Genomic DNA, 20,170 nt, shown 5'->3' on the forward strand with positions numbered 1-20,170 from the left:
AATAATGAAGAGCAAAATAAGCAGAACCATGAGAACATTATGTACAGTAACAACAATATTTTTAATAATTATTTTGAGTGAATTAGTTATTTTATTATATATATTATTAGTTGTGTGTGTGTGTGTGTGTGTGTGTGTATGTATGTGTGGAAAGCATATTGACTCTGGTTTCTGGCAGAATGTCCCACCCTCCAGTAGATCTTAGGCTGACATCTGACCTATGGATGACCCTGAATCTGATATAAGGAGAAATGGTAGAGGTATTCCACCAAGCAAGCTCTACTCTTCATGCCTTTCTCCACCATAGTTCCCTGGTCAAGGGATCTCATATGTTGTGGTCAGTCATGTTGTCCCAATGCTGCTTTTTTTAAAAAACCCTATTTACCTTACCAATTAACAATAATCCTATTTCTTTACACTTCAGGTTACTTCCACTCAACTTCTTTTTTTTCTAATTCTTGTTTTATGTAAATTCAGGTCAAAACCAAGGTAATGTAGAGGAAAGAGCTACCCTAATTAGGACTCATGGGAACCTTAGAAATCATTGAGTCCAATAAGCTACATAGGAATCTCCTCTAAAATATCAGTAATAAGTGTTCATCGATCTGCTACTTGAAGATTTCTTTTTTTATTAATTTCTTTTTAGTTTTCAACATTCACTTCCATAAGATTTTGAGTTCCAAATTTTCTCCCCTTCTGTCCCCTCCAGACACCCCAAAATTACCCCTTCCTCCAATCTGCCCTCTCTTCTAGTATACTTCTCCCTTCTTTATAGATAGATAGATAGATAGATAGATAGATAGATAGATAGATAGATAGATTGATAGATAGATTGATAGATAGATAGATATAGATATATAGATATATTCCATTTATATGTGTATATGTATGTGTGTATGTATATATGTGTATATATCTATATATATCTATATATATATATTTACTCTGCTTGCTTCATTTTGCACCAGTTTATGCGAATCTTCTCACATTTCTCTATACTTATCATGTCATCATTTCCAACCACAGAGTAATGTGCCATTATATTCATGTACATCAATTTCTTTAGCCATTCCCCAGTCAATAGGTATGTACTTTTTTCAATTCCTTGCTGTCAAATAAAGTTCTACTATAAATATTTCCGCATATATGGGGAGATGATTCCTATCAGTGACTTCCCTGACATATAAACTTCATAACATTCACTTACGTAGAAAGTACACTCCTTCAAGGCAGGAACTTTTCCATATTTGTCTTTATAATATCCTCAATGTCTAATACAATTGATTTGCACATAGTGGGTGCTTAATAAATGATTACTTAATTGAATTATTGTATAAAGAGTTTATATATAATTATATAGACAAGAGTTTATTCTCTAGTTCATGCCATACAGATGGCTAGCATCAAGAAGTATACTTAATCTGCATGACTGTTTTTTTAACTTGTGAGACTTTAGTAAACTTCTGTTCCTAAACACAGTGAGCAGAGATTTTAAGGACAATATTAAAGAGTAATTAAAAATTTTAGAAGTTAAAGTACATTTTGGTTTGAATTGACCCTTTAAAAATCAATCTTAAATATAACCTTTTTCAATTCTCTCACATTTTAGGAAACGTGGATGGACCAAGGTTTGAAAGTTGACAGATCATCTCTGGGAATCTAAAAGGAATGACAAAAGGGAAATAAGAGCATAAGACTAATTTTTCAAATCAATCATAACCCATTCATTCCTGTCATCTTACATAACTCGTTAACGTCTACCCATAAGTTCACCACAGAGTATCCAGTTAATATACTGTCTTATGTCAAAACTCTGTATCTCTACCCAAGCATCTAAATTGTAAAGAAAAGAGAAAAAGAGAGAACTAAAATTGTCAGCATTATCTCCATTGTGCAAACTCTTATTTTGTGTTGGAGGCAACTAAAGTACTATTTACTAATTTTGTTTGGCTCTTTTAGCTACTGTGAATCAGTCAAAATTAGGGGGGGAAATGAAAATAAAAAATTTTCAGTACAATAAATCTAATGAATAAATGAGCAACACCAAGGATCAGAAAGCCCATGGAAGTCATCAAGTCACAATGACTTCCTTCCAAGCCTCCATACCTGTTCAGTAAACTGATCCATGCATGGCATTCTGATCATCTCAGGAGTTGCTGGGCTATTCAAAGTGAAGGGCTCTGCCAGTCCTCTCTCCCTGCGTGCCGCAGTCACAGCATCCGTAATAGCAAAGAACACAGAGGACCCCATGAACATTCCAGCCTCCCCTAGGCCCTTAACAGGAGAGGAGGGAAGAATCAGGAAGGCATTCTTCATTTATGTCTGACGCATTCTATCTCAATACCAACTACAAAGAATCTGCTGAGTAGTCAGAATTTCATTTCCCCTCTAAACAACTAAGAACAGTCTTCATAATGCAGACCCAATAAATCTATAAACTGCTATGCTGTACAGATCAAGATACCAGGTCACTAGACAGAATGCCAGGGCAGCTTATCCCTCTCATTATAAGTTTTGTAGAAGTGTAAACGATATGATCTCTTCTCCTCAACCACACCAGGAAGAATGATGTAATGGAAAACACAATCTTTACAGCAGAATTTTAAAGACATAATTATGCACTAATCTTACAATGATAAAAGCATAGAATGTTAAAACTGGAAAAGAAAATTTAGAGATAGATTATCTACTCCACAACTGATTTTACAGATTGAGTCTGAGTTCAAATGACCTAGTAATATCTCACAGCTTGTTAAAGGGATCAGGACCCATGGTTTTTCTGTTTTTTTTTTTTTTTGTTGTTGGTAATGGTGGAAAAAGAGAATAAAATTCTGGGTATCCTTACCTTAGATGAGTAGATGGCTATTGGGTTTCGGGAACGCACAAAGGTGACATAGAACTCTTCTGGGATTTCACTAACTGTAGGGATTTTGTAATCTTCTGGGCCCCTAGAGTAAAGAACACCTTCTGGGGAATATTTCAGTTCTTCAATTGTATATAATCCCATGCCTTGGATAAATGCACCTTCAATCTACATCCAAAAAAAAAAAGGACATGGTTTATGAAAGTTGAAGTATACTGAATTTTAATGTTTTGGTGTGAAAGTGAATTCTTAATCAACCCTGAGTCAAAAATAGTGGGCCTTCTTAATCATTTGGCAGGATGTAAAATGAGCCTATTTTAAAAGACACTAACAGAATATTGTTTATTAGATACTGTAGCAAGATAGCATCTTGTATTGTGGAAAGGAAAACTAGTACTAACCAGCGTTTCTCATATTTGCTCATATTTTTGTGAAAAATAGAGAAAAAATTCTGTAAGTAGCCATGATAATTGTGACAATTCCCTTTCATTCATCCCTTGTCACCTTTTGGATAGGTTATTGCAGTCAGTTAGTTAGTCTAACAGACCTTCAAGTCTCTTTTTACTGTAATCCATTCTTCACTTAACTTCAAAGTGATTTTCTTAAAGCACAGATCTGATCATGCTACCTCCCTATTAAATAAATTTTAGTAGTTCCCTATTACCTCTAGGATCAAATAGAGGATGTCCCAAAGTCTTAGTGCAATTTTATGCTGTTAAAGCTTAAAATGATTTTGTTCATCTTTAGTTGAATCAATGAACAAGCACTTATTAAACACTATGTACCAGGCACTTTGCTATGCAGTGGAAATTTAAAAAAAAAAAAAGTTTAACACAGTCCCTGCTTCAAGATACTAACATTTTACTGAGTGGGGTAAGATAAGTAGAAAGGAAAGAGGAGTCAGCTCCATGTTACATTCAGCTTGCTGTTTTCAGATCCCATCATGGCTCCCTGATCTATATGTGTATGGCTGAAGCTTTTAAACTCAAGTAAAGTGCTTTACCTTTATCCTTATTTTGTTTCTACACATTGCCCTCAGCTCTGCCTTCTGAAGTCAAAAAGAACTTCTGATCCCTGTTCCACATGGAAATTTCTCCCTTACTTGGCAGCTATCATATATGTAGCCCTTTAATTTTCTTCAAGTGAAATATTTCTAGATCAGGCAAACAAAAGGAAATTCATGCCAGAAGTGACAAACTTGAAAGCAATGAAGGAACAGTTTACAAAATTCCTTAGAGAAGGGAAGAGGCAAAAAGAATAGAGAAAGTCACACATGATATTAATCTCAAATGAGATTGAGATAATATCAATTACTATTGATCCATGAGTCTATTTTCGAATCTTTTTGAAAATGATCTATGCACATATATGTGTAATCCATCATTATCTTTGAAAAAAACATAAACAATGGAAGAGACAGGCAAATTATTCTCTTTTATATATACTTGACTGAATGATTCCAATAATACAGAATTCTGCTGTACTTTTTTATTGATACCACCCTGCAATCCCTCCCTCTAATCCCCAAATGACTCAGTAAAACTAAAGACAGATTTAAAGATTCTCCTCTAGTGATCGTCTCTTATTTACATATTAAGATCACACATGGATCCCCCTGGTAACTCCAACCAAGAGGAAACTGTTCAGTACCTTTTGTTTAATATTAAGTGAGGCATAAAATAAGGAGAAATATGCTTGACAGAGATGGTTTCCGTTAGGAAGGGGGAAAAAAGGCAGGAAGGTAGGTTGGAAGGAAATAAGGAAGGGAGGAAGGAAGGAAATAAGGAAGGAAATGGAAGAAATGAAATAAAGAAGGAAGGAAGGAGAAGGAAAGAAGATATTTATTAAGTGCCTACTATATGCCAGGTTATTCTGTGTGGTGCCAGGCACTATACTTAGTGTTTTTACAAACATTATCTCATTTAACCTTCACAACAACTCTGGGAAGTTGCTATTATAATTCTCATTTTATTATTACTATCCATTATTATTATTATTATTTTTATAGGTGCTATTATTATCCCCATTTTATAAGTGAGGAAACTAGGGTAGGCAGAGGTTAAGTGACTTCTTTAGGCTCACACAGCTAGTGTTTGAGGAATTCATGTCTTCTTCACTCCAGGTCTAGCATTTTATCCATTACACCACTTCATTCATTGTCTCTAGGAGGGTGTTCTGAGTAAGGTCCACATGAAGGAGGGAATCTTCTTTAGAAGGTGAGTTTCTCCAAATGGTCCTGGTAACTGGTAATATTGTGTTGTCCTAGAACATTACAGGCCTTCCTCAAGAAGGACCATGTTCCCTCAGGGGACAAAAAGCCAACAATCCATGCAGGAAGAAACTAAATGCAGGTTGTACTAAAAGTTTTAGTGTCATTTAGACTTTAATAAGCTTAAAACTGCCCACTGTACAGACTATAACGTGAGTGAATGACCAGTTACTGGGTTAGTCCACCAGTGCATATATTTGGACAATTGCCTTGGGACAATTAGTTGCTCTAAAACTGAATGTGAGAAAGAGAGCTGGCAAGCTTGTATTTGGGAAATCATGTGGCATTTACAATGATCACATTAGTCTCTTCAGGACTTATAAAGATTCTTAGTTTTCCTTTTCATTTACCATGCCATTCAGTATCTCTTTTTGTAGCAACTTGACTGAGATATACAAATAAATCATCCTGGGTAGATCTCTGGAAGGAAGATAGAGAAGAAAATAGCTAATGGCTCCCAGAAGCCACTCTTATCATAAATGCTCATGATGTAGAGGGTGATGAGGAAGCCCTATTGCAACAACTAAGATTTGTCTTCTTGCTAAATGGACATAATTTGTAATGTGGTTGTCTGTGATCAATACATATGGACAGATAGCTGGAGAAATGTGGTGGCATCAGGGAGGAGGTAACCTTTGGTGTCTATGTTCATAAAAGGGTCAGATTGAAAAACGTACATACACGCTGGAGTAGAAGAATTTCAGGTGTGATTTTGTTTTTGAGTTTTAACTTAAAATGAAAATGTGCATTTGTTGAGGAGGCAAGAAAAAAGCATAGTTTGGAAACAACTCTCAGCTATATTATAAGAAGAAACCCCCAAAATAACTATCAAAATAGTACAGAACTAAAAATGAAGTTGCATACAGGTGATGTGGGGGTGGTTGTTACATACCTGCCCCATGTCAATAGCAGGATTTATGCTGAAAGCAGCATCCATGAAGATGTCAGTTCTGAGGAGCTGAGAAAAGAATGGAAAAAAATAAACATATCAGGGAACAGGTAAGCTGAATGACCTAGCTTTAAAAGTGAATATTTTGGGACAAAACTATGCACACAATTTTGTCTATTAAGTCTCCAAAATTTCAATTTAGATAAGGGAAAAATAGGGGATATATGGGGAAAAGAGTCAACAGGCTTCCTAATGAACCCCTCTAGTGCACATTTGCTAAGCAAACACGTCCAGGTGCATCTACAATATATGTTCAGCCTTAAGTCATATAAGACAGGATTTTGCTAGCTGTACCAAGGGCTGTAGGGTAGCAGATTTGAACAGAGGTGATGTTTTCAGATAGTATGTTGTCTATGTATGTTTATGCACACACAGACATGTGAATCTACTGGGGGATATAACACAGAAAAGTAAATACAATAGTTCTGCAAAACAAATACACAGTGATGTGAGGTTAGGTGCTAATTAATATGAGAGAGTACTATGATAGAAAGAGTGATGACTTGGAGTCAGGATGACCTGAATTCAAATCTTGAGTCAAATAATTAGCCATTATTATTCTCATTTTGTAGATTGTGAGACTGAGGCAAAGAGAGATTAACCAAGATCACACAGCTGGTAGGTGTCTGAGGCTGGATTGAACTCAGGTCTATGCTGAATCCAGGTTCAATACTGTGTCCACTGCATCATGGAGCTGCCTTAAGGAATCCAAGGAGGTCACACAACTAGTTCAGGGAAGATTTGGGGCTAGAACTTAAGTCTCCCAACTCCTATTCTAATGATTTTTCTATTCACTATACAATTTCTTCCATTTCATATACTTAATGAGAAAGAGTCCTGAGAAACGTTCACTGTATATTTGTAAGTAAGAGGACATTTACCTTATGAGCTCCAGTCAGACAGTCAATCTCTACTTCAGAACAGGCTGCTCCATAAACAAAATATGGATATGGATTACCTTCTTCTTTCTCCCAGTCCATATATGTCTGATAGCCCCTGAGAAGATAATGCCATATAAATCAGGATGGAAACAAAAAGAAAATTTTATCCCACTGGGATGAATCTTGTTTTTTTACCTATCTGTACTCCAGCCCAGCCAGAAATAGCACAATTTGGTCATCATGCCTTCTATCACATAATGCCCCCAAGGCAGCTCTTTCAAATAGTTGTTACCTATAGATGCTGCTTGTCTTCTCTTGCTGTGGCTATGTGATACCCTTTCCTTTACCCTGCTCCCACTGCAAAAGATTGAACCACTGGTGGAAAAATCCCTTGGTTACAGAAGTGGTGGGCAGCAGTTCTATGTATAGGGACAGTGGAAACAACCTTCCCTTAGGATGTAAATCTCCTGGGATGTATCATTGCCTGAGATGTCTATGGAACCTCCACAATCACTGGAAAAAGCAAAAAATATGCCTTACTTGAAATATCCAGTAGCTGAAAGACTGATGGATTCCATGAAAGCTTGAGAAATCTGAACAGAGAATATTTTAGAAGTAAATGAGAGTGTGGGAAAATTAGCAAAATGTTTTCTGTTGAAGACTTCATCTCTCTTTTGCACCTATCTCCGTCCTTACTTTCTCCTCTTCAGTGTGAATTGGATCTATGTACCTATTGTCTTCATTCTTTTAGCACTTTCAATTTTTCAAAATTATCTATTTTACATTTTGTAATGCACTATCTCTTATTTAATCATGAATTCTTCTCTTCCCTATATATCTGACCGGCAGACTATTCCTTGCTCTTCTAATTTGCTTATGGTATCAGCTTTTATATCTAAATCATGCACCCATTTTGATATGAATTTCTCTTTTTCAAAGAGCTTTGGATATATCTCTTCAACAGATCTTCACAATAACCTTATAAGGAACAGTGAAGGGCACATAATTAATAATCAGTATTAATTTTTTGTTGTGCTCTTTAGGTCCTCTTCCTTTCTGGATATACAGCTAAGTATGTAAGGGATGAAAATTGTGATGCTTAGGTAATCATCTTTATTCAGGACACCCTTTTAAGATTAATCTGTACTGTTCAAATTTTCTTAAGTCTAGATAATCAATAAAACAGTAAATCAAGCTCTGATTCCATGATGTAAAAGCTCACACCGCAAATTTAAATGACTGGAGGGCTTAGTCTTTTTCTTGCAATGAAGTAAAGTGGGTAGAGATGGGCGAATCAGTTTTGCATTTGATTAAATATTGACCTATTCTCCCACTACAAATAAAATTTTTAATAGTATTTTCTTCAACCCTTGCAATAGAAGCCACAAACCTCAAACAATTCTTTGGTTGTGGTTACTCTTTCCTGGTGGCAACACTTACCCATTCTTCCCATTTTCCTTTTGGGTTTTTCCTGATGATGGGCTCAAGGCGCTTTAAAAGAATCTGACAGGCATTCTAGGAATGATAAATATTTGATAAATAATAAATATTTAAATAAATATTTGATAAATAAATGATAAATAGCCTCAGAAAGAAAATACTCCAAAAGCATTCCACAAAATGATTCTAATCCAAAAGTATATTGAAATGTATCTACTGTACTTGTTGTCTTTAATTGTCGTCTTTAATTCTGTCTCAACCAACATTTCTCCAAGTTTGTCTCTCTACTTCTACCTCTGCTGTGATTTCCTCACACGTCAGTCACCAAACTACTGCCAATAGCCCTTCCTGGAGTTCACATCTTCTCTGCCATCCTCTCTGCTACAAATGGTTTTTTTGCATTTCACCCAACTTGTTTCAACTGTGTGATTTAAAATCATCCTAATCTTTCATTTCATTTCTAGTCCTGATCTTATAAAAATATGGTGCTTTCCTCTGGAGCCCACATTTTAAAGTTGACATTTTTTTCAGACAAGGAAACTTGCCCTTTAACATTTAACTTAAAATCATCATAAAATTTGATGTTGATGAACATCTGTAATATTTACATGAAAATATTTTTCTCCTCACTTCGCACCACCCACTCAAAAATCCCTATTGCTCTCTGATGCAAGATCAAGATCTCAGTCCAGGTTTCAAAACACTTTTAACAGTACTGAACCCAAACTTCACAGAACACATTCTTTTATCTATAATTTATCCTATTTATTGCTTTTTCTGTGAAGTTTGGATGCAATCAGAGGGCCACACTTGAGGACCTAGAGGGCCACATGTAGCCTGGAGGCCACTTCTTTCCCACCGCTGAATTCTAGTCTACTCTACCAATTTCAGAAATTAGGAAGCTGGAATGCAGAGGGCTATAATCACAGAACTAGTTAGTGTTATGGCCAGAAACAGAACTCCTAATCTCATCATTTTTCCACTTTACCTGACTATTTCTTTACTTTCCATTTAACAAAGAATTACTCTATGACTGAAAAAAATAGAAAAAATAGAAAAATGATCCATTTGGAAGAGCCACATAAACAAAGCTTCAGACTGCCTTTAAATACATTAAAAGAATAAAAAATAACATCACATGGACTATAAAGTCACATTTTGGTTTATTTCACTGTATTGCATTCAAGATAACTATGGGTGATTTTCAGCAACAGAAATGGTCAATGCTACCTACCAAGGCCAGTACAAGTTGTCACGGTCTTGTGACAATGTGAAGAATTTTAGTACAATTATTTCATCATAGTTCATACTTTTAAGAGAGTGATTTTAGACTGAATGGTTATGAATGTTTATATTATTTATTAGTGTTACATTTCCCATGCGTTACACTAAATTATCAGGTTTAATTTATTCATTTTAAGAAAATTTATGCTGCAGTATTTAATGTTTCATAGAGAAATAACTCCACTTTTTCTTTAAAAGACTTCCAGTCATTTAGAGATGTAAAACATTAAGGTAAAAGTCAAATGCTAGGGCATTTCGAGATGGATCAATGAATATATAAGGCATCCTGAAAGTCTTATGACATTTTTAGCTGTTGAAACTTAAAACTACTCTAAGAATAGTTTAAAACTGTACTAAGACTTTTGGAATACACCTATATTAAATCATAAGGGCTGAAAATAAGTGGGTCTTTATGTCATGTTATCACTTTAATATAATTTCACTTTATAATAATGCATATTATAATATAATATATATATTAAGATATACCTTACTAAACAGTACCTAAAAGACCAAATCCAGTAATCTTCAAATAAAGAATTGAAGGAAAAAAAGAACATTTGTAGAAATCCAAATATATAGTTGTAAGTAAAGTCAATCATCTTTTCTTTTGTCTAAATGATGATATTTGGACTTATCTTGGTGACGATATATTTTTCTGTTTCATTTAAGTGTTGGTTACTTTGAGGGCACATCATTATAGGCTAATGGTATTCTTATCTAGAACTAGTAATATTCAGAGAGAGACTTTATACTATTTCTGTTTCCCTGTGTAAGAGTACAGCTATGACAGAAATAGAACCTCAAGATAAAAAGAAATATAACCTGAACTGCTCTTCCATTGATATCTGTTGCCATAGATCCAGCTGTATAGCGGGCATTGGGCACGGTGGTGGTACTTGTTTCAGAAAGGTGTATATATGATGAGGGTATTTTCAGTTCTCGACTAGCAACCTGGGAGAAGCACAAGAAAAGAAAAAACCTTTCTTATTTCACTGTTATACTGATACTTTTGAGTACCCAAATCCCCAAACCCAAGAACCTTGAATATATTTGACAGTAAATTATAAGGAGAAATGGATATATCTTCCTAAAATACCTACATTTGAAATAGTTCTTTTCTGTATTTGTAGATTGCATAATTCTAACATTTAAAATGCCATTTGAAAAGATGCACCACTTCAATTACATGGTTGGAGATGGGTTCTCCTCCAAGTGTGGGTGTTCTTATGATGTTCTGCGCCAGTAGGAAACAGCTATACCATGAAGACTAGCACTCCTTATGCTATGACTGCCTTCAATAATGCAGAATGGAGGGGGAGCACAGTTAATGGCTAAACTGAAGGATGTCCCTAGGGATCCAGTGGGAAGGGCTCACAAGATAAAAGATTAGGATGGACAGAAACCCTGAATGACCTGTTCCAAATAAAGTCATCAACTGTGGATGAGGTGAAAATGTCTTCTCATTGTACTGAATAAAGTATATTATCCTGGATAAAGATGCCTCTAAATACATATTTTTAAAGAAATTTTAAAAATATGAAAGGCCATATAAGAGGTCTGACTTCCAAAAAATTTCTTCCTTCTCATTGTTAAATTAAAGAACTACATGTAACTGGGGGGTGGGGTTGTGTGGGTCAAAGGTAATATGGTCATTAGGTGTTTCTGGTTCAACACCAAATGATAACTAGAATACATTGTTGTGTACCAGATACACCGTATTTGTCATTTCATCACCATTTTTCTCTTTGGGAGTGAACATACATAAAAAGTGTAAGGGCTTTGCAGACATGTTGTAAACCAATAACCAAATTAAATGTGGACAATTTCATTACCTACAGTTAAGTGGTAAAATTACTTAAAAATAACTAACAATAATAGCTAAAATTTATGTAACACTTACTGTGTTACTGTGCTGTGTGCCTAAAACTATTATTCCAATTGATCCTCATAAAAACCCTGGTAAGTAGGCGCTATTATTATCTCCATTTTACACATGAGAAAACTGAGGCTAACAGTGATTAAGTGACTTGTCCATGGTCATTCAGCTAGTAAGTAATTGAAGCCAAATTTGAAATCAAGTCTTTCTGATGTCAGACTCAGGACTCTATCAACTATGCCACCTAGAATTCCACACTTATGCTAATCTCTATTCTAATACTGTCATAAAATTTGTTTTTAATCATGAACAGATATATTTTTAAAACCTCCAATTATATAAAACAAAGGAATAAAAGTTGCCAAATTGTAATTCATTTTCTCTGTCAATAGTAATGGAAACACTTTCTTGAATTAGCACAAAACTATCAATCAGACCCAGCTCTGAGAATGAAAACTCAAACCCATTTTATTTCTCATCCTATAGCCATGTTTTTTTTTTTTAAATTTATCTGAGTTTAGCATACTATTGCATTGAATACTTTTCTAATGTGTCTTTAAAACAAAGTTCATTCACCTTGCTATGTGGAAGGTGCTCGGGGCACATATAAGAATAAATTAGGTGATACAATTGATCTCAAACAGCTTAGATTCTAACAGATTTGTATTTGTTTTTCCTAAAAAGAGAAGGTAATCCAGCTCCAATGATGTGGATCATTTTCTTGTCTGATGAAACATGGAGAGATTATCATATCTCACCTGAATCATTTTGGTGTAAAGACCTTGTCCTAATTCGCAGCCACCATGAGTCAACAAGACAGACCCATCCTGATAGATATGAACTAGAGAAGCAGCCTAGAAAAAGAAACAAATATCAATTATGCCAAGATAGAGGTGAAGGAACAAACATTGCCAATCATCTGGCACAAATAGCCAAAGAGAAGTTTTTATTTTGCAATTTACAACAATCTCTTCAGTTTGTATAACTGAAGAAAATCATAATCTCCATGACTACAGGGAGTTTCTAACCTAGAGATGCCTGGATTAAATATGACACAAAAATGCATGAATGAATGGTTACTGCCCCGTCCCCCCCATGTCTGGGGATCAAACTTTTTTCTCCCTGCCTCTGAATAACCTATGAAAGTTTCCTCCCCTCTGTTTTTCTCCCTCTACCACCTTGAGAATCCTCTGCAAGAGCTACCCATCATCAACTGCTGCCCATCATCATCCCACAAGGATCTAGTAGGAGTTTCTTCCTTATATTCATTTGTCACTAATATGTTACTATTGGCAGCATGAAGATGTATTTCTACCTCCTCTTGCCTTTATAGTTTTAGATATTTATGTGTGTGTGTGTGTGTGTGTGTGTGTGTGTGTGTGAGAGAGAGAGAGAGAGAGAGAGAGAGAGAGAGAGAGAGAGAGAGAGAGAGAGAGAGAGAGAGAAACTGAGGAAGGCAAACATATTAGTGGAATTACAGAACCTATGGTGAACTACCTCCGAATTTATTGATCCAATGGGATTTTGAAGACTGCCTCATAAGCTTCTTATGCTTTATGGGGAAATGTATTCCAAGCCACCAATTTATGCATTTGTTTTTGTAGCATGATCCAGTTGTGAGTTGAATTATTCCTATACGTTCTTTTATTAGAAGAATAAATACTTCATCTCATAACGTCATAGGATTTAGATATGAAAAGGACTTTAGCATTCATCTTGTCCAAAGTCCTCATTCTACAGATTAAGAAAATGAAGCCTACAGAAGGAAAGTAGCTTGCACGAAGTCATATAATGAGTGTGCAGCAGAGTCCATCTTCCCATGCTAGGTACACTGTCTCCAAAGTATAACACTTAATATCTATGTAGCGTTTTAAGGTTTGTAAAGTGCTTTAGATATTTTATCTCCTTTAATTTCACAACCCTATCAATTTACGTTCATTATTTCATTTGAGGCTCCCAACAATCTTGTGAGTTAGGTGCTATTTTTATCCTCGTTGTAGTAATCAAGAAGCTAAGGTGAAAGGTGAAGGACTATTACAGCTAGTAAATGGAAGAGCCAGGACTCAGACCTGGTTACTCTGCCTCCAAATCTGGTATGCTTTCCACTATAATGCAGCTATTTTCTATAATAAAAAGGCAGCTTGACTTTGTGATTCCTGCATTATTTCCCTACTGATTTCTGAAAGATATAAATAATTGGGGATTGAGCTGGCACCTGTGGAAAGAGCCTAAGTCAAAGGATTACAAGACTGGAGTTTGAGTTTTAATTTTGAGCTTACTAGCTATGTTACCTTAGTACTTTGGATATTGAATAATAACTTCTCTGAGCTTCAGTTTCCTCAGCTTTGAAATGTTTGCCTCACAGGTGGTTGTAAGGATAAAATATAATAATATGTGAAAAAGGGATTTTTGAAAGTGAAAAAGTGGCACACTTATTTAGCAATCAAATAATACTTGTTTATATTTGGGGGCATATTCCATGGGCCCCATAATTTTTTTAAAGCACAATAGTGCTTTCCAAGCCCCAAAGATGTGAAACCTAGAACCACATCTCCCTCCTACTGCTGCCCAGAAACTAAGATGTTTGGAAGGCAAAGAGCTGTTTTCTCTATGATGGTGATCCCTTTCCCCTCCTTCCATCCTTCCCTCTCTTCCTTGTATTTCTTCCCTTGCTTCCTCCTTTCTTTCCTTCTTTCCTTCCTCCATTTCTTCCTTCTTTCCTGCCTTCACATCTTCTCACCTTTCCTACTTGCTATCTCCCTGCCTTCCCACCTTCCCATTTTCCCAACTTTCTGCCTTTTTTACTTTCTTTTTAAATCACTCTTTCTCTTTTTCCTTTCTCCTTGAAAGTTCTATTAATATATTAATCTTCAACAATTTGTGAAAGGCTTTTATATGATGATGGTTCTTCCCATGCCCCACCTGACTTTCATATGCAACCAGCCCACCAATTGTAAATTTCATGGGAATGACAGCAATTCCTTTCTTCTTCCAATAATTTTTCCTGTTAAATTCTTCTATAACTGTTTTCCTACTCTGGAATGAAGATTTCTCCAGGCATTCTTTCCAACATTTTCTCAACAGCTCTGGATTAAATGGTTCCTTGTAAGCTGTTTTATTAACTGTTTTGTACATGTTCATGTCCCTAACCTGAAAGAGAAAAGACAATTAAATCATGAAGACAGAAGCTGACTATATCACATTTAAGTCATGCTTTATGTACTTTAGGTAATGTTCTGAGGAAAGAGATAATTGCAATGGGAATCTGTGAAAACTAACTGTGTGTTTGCAGGTCTGTGTGCACACAGGAGTTTTATCCTATCTGATCATTAAATCCTTATTGGTACTCCTATCAATCACTGAGTGTTGATTTGATTACCTTCTCTGGTGGTAAGCCACAATGGAATGCCACAGCTGTTATGTAATTCTCAACTGCCAAAGTTCCTTGGGGGTAGCCAAATCCCCTGAATGCAGTGTTGGATGGCAAATTTGTTTTACAAGCCCTACCCCTGCACCGAAAATTGGGAATATCATAAGCATTTTCAGATTTCAGCACGATGAATTCTATCACCTAGATTGAAAAGAAACAGTACACACCTATTAGAAATTCAAACATTATAGATTTGAACTGACCTCTGAACTGAAAAGATCTTTGTTGTAATCATATATTAATGCAGAAAAGTTTAATATAGGTCTAAATTCAGACAGAGTCTGAATAGGATGGGTATATTTCTAAATTGTATGATCAGTTACTGAGCTATGAAATCTTGCTTTATCTGTTTTATTAGAAACTTACCATTTCAGACTCATCTGGAGTACATCCGGCATTGATATAATATTGGAGATCCACAGCTTTGATCAAGCCATTTTTCATGAATCCTATCTGCAATATATTAATAAGAATGCCGGTAAATTGAAAATACTTGAATTTATTGGCTTAACTTTGACATATAAAACAAATGATCACAGTTGTCAAATCACACAGCAAAGCTATTATAAGTTACAATTAATGGCTCATAAACTATGAGTTATACAACTTTACTTGGAGCATTGGAGATATAAGCTCCTTCTTAGCTTTAAGAGAGCTCAGAGAGGGTATCCCATCCTGAAAGAGTGGGAAGCTACTGAATAACCTGAGCTGATGAATGGAAACTGTTCTGAGAATGGCTTTTTGATCTTCCATAAACAACTTGTGTCACATCTGGGTTTGTGTCCTCTCTCCCTTAAGTGTTCTCTCTCTCTCCCTCTCTCTCTCTCTGTCTCTCCCTCTCTCTGTCTCTGTCTCTCTGTCTCTCTCTCTCTCTCTCTCTCTCTCTCTCTCTCTCCCCCCTTTCTCTTTCACACATACACACACACTCACATATATATATATATATACACATATATATATATATACATATAGAACAAAAAGAAGAAGAAGAAGGAGAAGGAGGAGAGGAAGAAGAAGAAATGTGACACTGAACCATAGTTTGGAGAATTTATTACTCTCACTTACTTTATATTTTGCAAGCAGTGGGTGGCGACCAGCAGTTATTAGCATGTCATCTCCTCTTTCCAGACAAAAACGAATTGGGTGGCCAGTTCTGAAGTAAACAAATTAATACTTTTAATACTATGGGTATTCTGTTCCCTGGGAGTACTCACGAAAGCTATTCAAAATTCATAATATTTGTGTAAAGAAGCTCTTCTCACAATTGGATCGGTATCAAGGAGGATGAGAAAAGATCAATAAACTGGCCTTAGGACTCAGGAAGACAGAATTTGGATTTTTCTTACAACTTTGCAGTTTCCCTTTCTTGAAAGAGAAAAATCTGCTGCATGGTTGATTTCAACTATGATTATTAGATTCCTAGCTTAGGATGGGGACATGTTGCATGACCCAACAATTTTAGGTTCAAAATTATTCAGGATTAAAACAGATTTATAATAAAATAGGTCCAGCAAAACTATATCAGGTTAAAGTATATTTATTAGACCACAATTTTGCTTGAGAACCATAAATAAAGTCTATCTATTACTCAGCTAGCTAACATTATGATGTAGAAAGAAATGAAAAGTCACTGAGGTCAAACTAGAACAAAGATAATAATATAACAAAGAGCATTTCTCACATATCCCTATCATGGGAAAAATAGGAGTCTGGCAATAGTATCCATGTACTCTATAGTTTGTGGAAAACATATCTTTGAAAAGTACTGATAAATCAATAAGTATTAAGCACCTCCTACATGTCAGTGACTGTTAGGTGCTGGGAATACAAAGGAAAGAAAGAAACAGTCTTGGCCTTCAAGAGAGTTTACAGTCTAATTGGGAAAGACACTATGTACATATGTAGGTATATGTGTAGAACAGATAATAGAATATATTAGGATCAGCAAGATAGTGCAGTGGATAGAGCATTGGGCTTGAAATCAGGATCTGAGTTTAAATCTGGCCTCATACACTTACTAGCTATGTGACCCTGGACAATTCACTTAATCCCTATTTGCCTCAGTTCCTCATCTGTAAAATGGGGACACACTAGAGAAGGAAATGGCAAACCACTCCAGTATCTCTTCCAAGAAAACTTTATTGACAAGTCCATGGGGTCACAAAGTGTTGGACATGTCTGAACTACTGAACAAAATAGAATCAATACAAAATAATTTGGGAGGAAAGGCCCTAGCAAATAAGAATATCAGAAAAGGTTTCATATTGAAGACAGAGACTGAGCTGAGTCTGTATTTTGTTGTTATTATATGGAAACAATCTTGATTATGAGGATTTAGTCGGTATCCTGGAACTTCGCTGAAGATATCAACTCTCTCAATTACTATCTGCTGATTCCCTAGGATTTTCCAAGTAAAGTGTAACATAATTGGTAAAATAAAGATTGGTTTATCCCCTCTTAGCTATCTTTATGACTTAAATTTCTTTCTCTTGTCTTATTGTAATAAGATCTGTGTCAGATAATACTGGGGAGAATGAGCATCTTTGCCTCATTTCCACACCTATTGTAAAAAGGCTCTCATGTATCCATTACACATGACGCCTGCTATTGGTTTTAAATGGGTGCCTTATGGGATATCTTTAAAGATCCCTCTATGCCTGTACTTTATAGAGTTTTTAGCACAGAAGAGTGTTGTACTTTGACAATGGCAAAATTATATTGATTGTTTTCCTAATGTTGAACAACTTTCCATGATATTTATAAATTTCATTTACATATAATGAATGATTTTTTTGGATACATTTCTGTAGTTTGCAAGACAAGAATTTTTTTTTAAATTCGAGTCAATGTTAATTAATGATATTGGCCTAAGGTTTTCTTTCTGTATTTTATTTTTCCCTGATTTAGGCATTAAGATTATATTTGTTTCACAAAAGGACTCAGGTAGGGTATATTCTTTCTCAGTTTTCAGAATAATTTGTGAAGTAGGTACTAGCTGTTCTTTAAAAGTTTGATAGCATTCTGTGAATCTTTCAATACTAGGAGTTCCTCTCTCTCCTCTCCCTCTTCATACCATTCCACCCCTGGCCAGGTCATTCTTGTAAAGCTAAATCTATTTCTTTTTCTGAGACTGGGTTATTTAAAATATCTATCTGGTCTTCTGATAGTTTGGTATTTTACATTTTTGAAGATATTCCTGTTTTTTTCAGTTTTATGGTTATATTATATGTTCCCATACTTCTTTTTGTTTCTTCTAATCTTGCCAAGCTAAAACTTTGTTCATTTGCTATTTTACTGATTTCACTTTTAGCTCTCTTGTTTTAAGTCAGATTAGCTAAGGATTGATCAGTTTTATCAGTCTTTTAAAAAGAATAAGCTTTTAGTTTTATTTATCATTTCTTTTATTTCCACTAAACTAGAAAATAAAACTAGAGTATCATGAATATTTACAACTGTGTATTATATATCTAATCTATTCCAATTATCCACCACTTTGTTTCATAGCCAGTATCACATCATAGCCAGCAATTTTGATGATTATCCCTTTGTAATTTAGTTTGAAAATTGGTACTACTAGACAATCTTCATTCATATTGTTTTCATTGATTCCCTTAATATTTTTGACCTTAGTTTCTTCCCAAATGAATTTTGTTATTTTTTCTGTAGCTCTACAAAAAAAAATTTTTATATAAATTGGCACTGCACTGAACAAGTAAATTAAGTAGAATTGTCATTTTTAATTATATTGGCTCAGCCTACCCATGAGTAATTATGATTTTTCCATTTGTTTAGATTTGTGTTTATTTGTGCAAAAAGTATTTTGTAATTGTGTTCATATAGTTCTTGGGTTTGTCATGGTGGGTAGACTGCTTAGTATTTTATATTGTCCATTGTTATTTGAAATGGAATCTTTTTCTTTCTACTGGGTTTTGTTGATCACTTATAAAAGCACTGATGATTTATGTGGGTTTATTCTATATTCTTCAATGCTCTTAAAGTTACTAATTGTTTCAACTAGCATTTTAGTTGATTGTGTCTAAGATTTTCTAAGTATACCATCATAATGTCTGCAAAGAGTGATAACTTTGTCTCCTTATTACCTATTCTAATTCATTCAATTTCTTTTTCTTGCCTTATTGCAATAGCTAGCAAGTCTAATATAATATTAAATAGTAGTGATAATGGACATCTTTGCTCCATCTCTGATCTTTTTTCTTATCCCAAATACAGATAATGTTTCCTGTCAATTTTAGATAGACACAACTTACTTTAAGGAAAGTTCTATTTATTCCTATACTTTCTAAAGTTTTTAATGGAAGCAAGTATTATATTTTGTCAAAAAAACTTTTTCTGCATCATAATCATATGATTTTTCTCGGTTTTGTTATTGATTTTGTCAATTATGCTAATAGTCTTCCTAATATTGGATCAGCCCTGCATTCCTGGTATAATTCCCACCTAATCATAATGAATGATATTTGTGATATATTAATATAATCTCTTTGCCAGTATTTTATTTAATTTTTTTCATTAATATTCTTTGGGAAATTGGTCTTTAGTTTTTTTTCTCTTTTTTTGCTCTTCCTGATTTTGGTAAGAGCGCTATATTTGTATCATAAAAAGGAATTGGTAACATTCCTTCTTTGCCTGTTTTCCAAATAACTTTATAGTAGTATTGGGATTAGGTGTTCTTTAAATGTTTGTTAGAATTTATTTGTGAACCCATCTGCACTTGGAGAATTTTTCTTAGGGAGCTCATTGATTACTTGTTCGACTTTTTCTAAAATAGAGTTATTTAAGTATTCTATTGCCTTCTTCGTTAATCTGAGCAATATATATTTTTTGTAAATATTAATTAATTTCATTTAGCTTGTCAGATTTATTGCCATAGAACTGGGAAAAATAGCTCCTGACAATTGCTTTAAAGGGGTCAACTACATGGCACAGTGGATAGAGTGCTAGGGTCAGGAAGACTCATTTTCCTCAATTTAAATCTGGCCTTAGACACTAGCTGTGTGACCCTGAGAAAGTCGCTTAACTCTGCCTCAGTTTCCTAATCTGTGAAATGAGCTGGAGGAGGAAATGGCACAGCACTTCAGTAACTTTGTCAATAAACCCCCCAATGGGGTCATGACATGTCATGGCATGACAGTCAGACGTGACTGAAATGATGAA

The 20,170-nt window shown here is 34.9% G+C and overlaps 1 protein-coding gene across 5 annotated transcripts in view; it reads right to left on the reverse strand.

Annotated features, from left to right (window-relative positions):
• The window catches only part of LOC140506074 (aldehyde oxidase 4-like), a 120,231-nt gene that overhangs the window by 13,803 nt on the left and 86,258 nt on the right, over positions 1–20,170 (reverse strand). For 3 of the 5 annotated variants that reach the window (XM_072612833.1, XM_072612831.1, XM_072612834.1), the window contains 13 exons: positions 16,061–16,148; positions 15,362–15,448; positions 14,945–15,136; positions 14,488–14,715; positions 12,324–12,419; positions 10,512–10,640; positions 8,403–8,477; positions 7,503–7,555; positions 6,963–7,077; positions 6,025–6,090; positions 2,846–3,031; positions 2,107–2,274; positions 776–1,659 (listed from right to left, as the gene is read on the reverse strand). In XM_072612833.1, coding sequence (XP_072468934.1) covers positions 1,606–1,659; positions 2,107–2,274; positions 2,846–3,031; positions 6,025–6,090; positions 6,963–7,077; positions 7,503–7,555; positions 8,403–8,477; positions 10,512–10,640; positions 12,324–12,419; positions 14,488–14,715; positions 14,945–15,136; positions 15,362–15,448; positions 16,061–16,148 — 1,537 coding nt within the window. In that variant the 3' untranslated portion in view covers positions 776–1,605. Of the gene's footprint in view, positions 1–775; positions 1,660–2,106; positions 2,275–2,845; positions 3,032–6,024; positions 6,091–6,962; positions 7,078–7,502; positions 7,556–8,402; positions 8,478–10,511; positions 10,641–12,323; positions 12,420–14,487; positions 14,716–14,944; positions 15,137–15,361; positions 15,449–16,060; positions 16,149–20,170 lie in introns of those variants that run through there. The other 2 variants (XM_072612832.1, XM_072612835.1) reach the window with 2 other exon arrangements.

Source organism: Notamacropus eugenii, chromosome 5, assembly GCF_028372415.1.
Source record: "Notamacropus eugenii isolate mMacEug1 chromosome 5, mMacEug1.pri_v2, whole genome shotgun sequence".
Classification (NCBI taxonomy): domain Eukaryota; kingdom Metazoa; phylum Chordata; class Mammalia; order Diprotodontia; family Macropodidae; genus Notamacropus; species Notamacropus eugenii.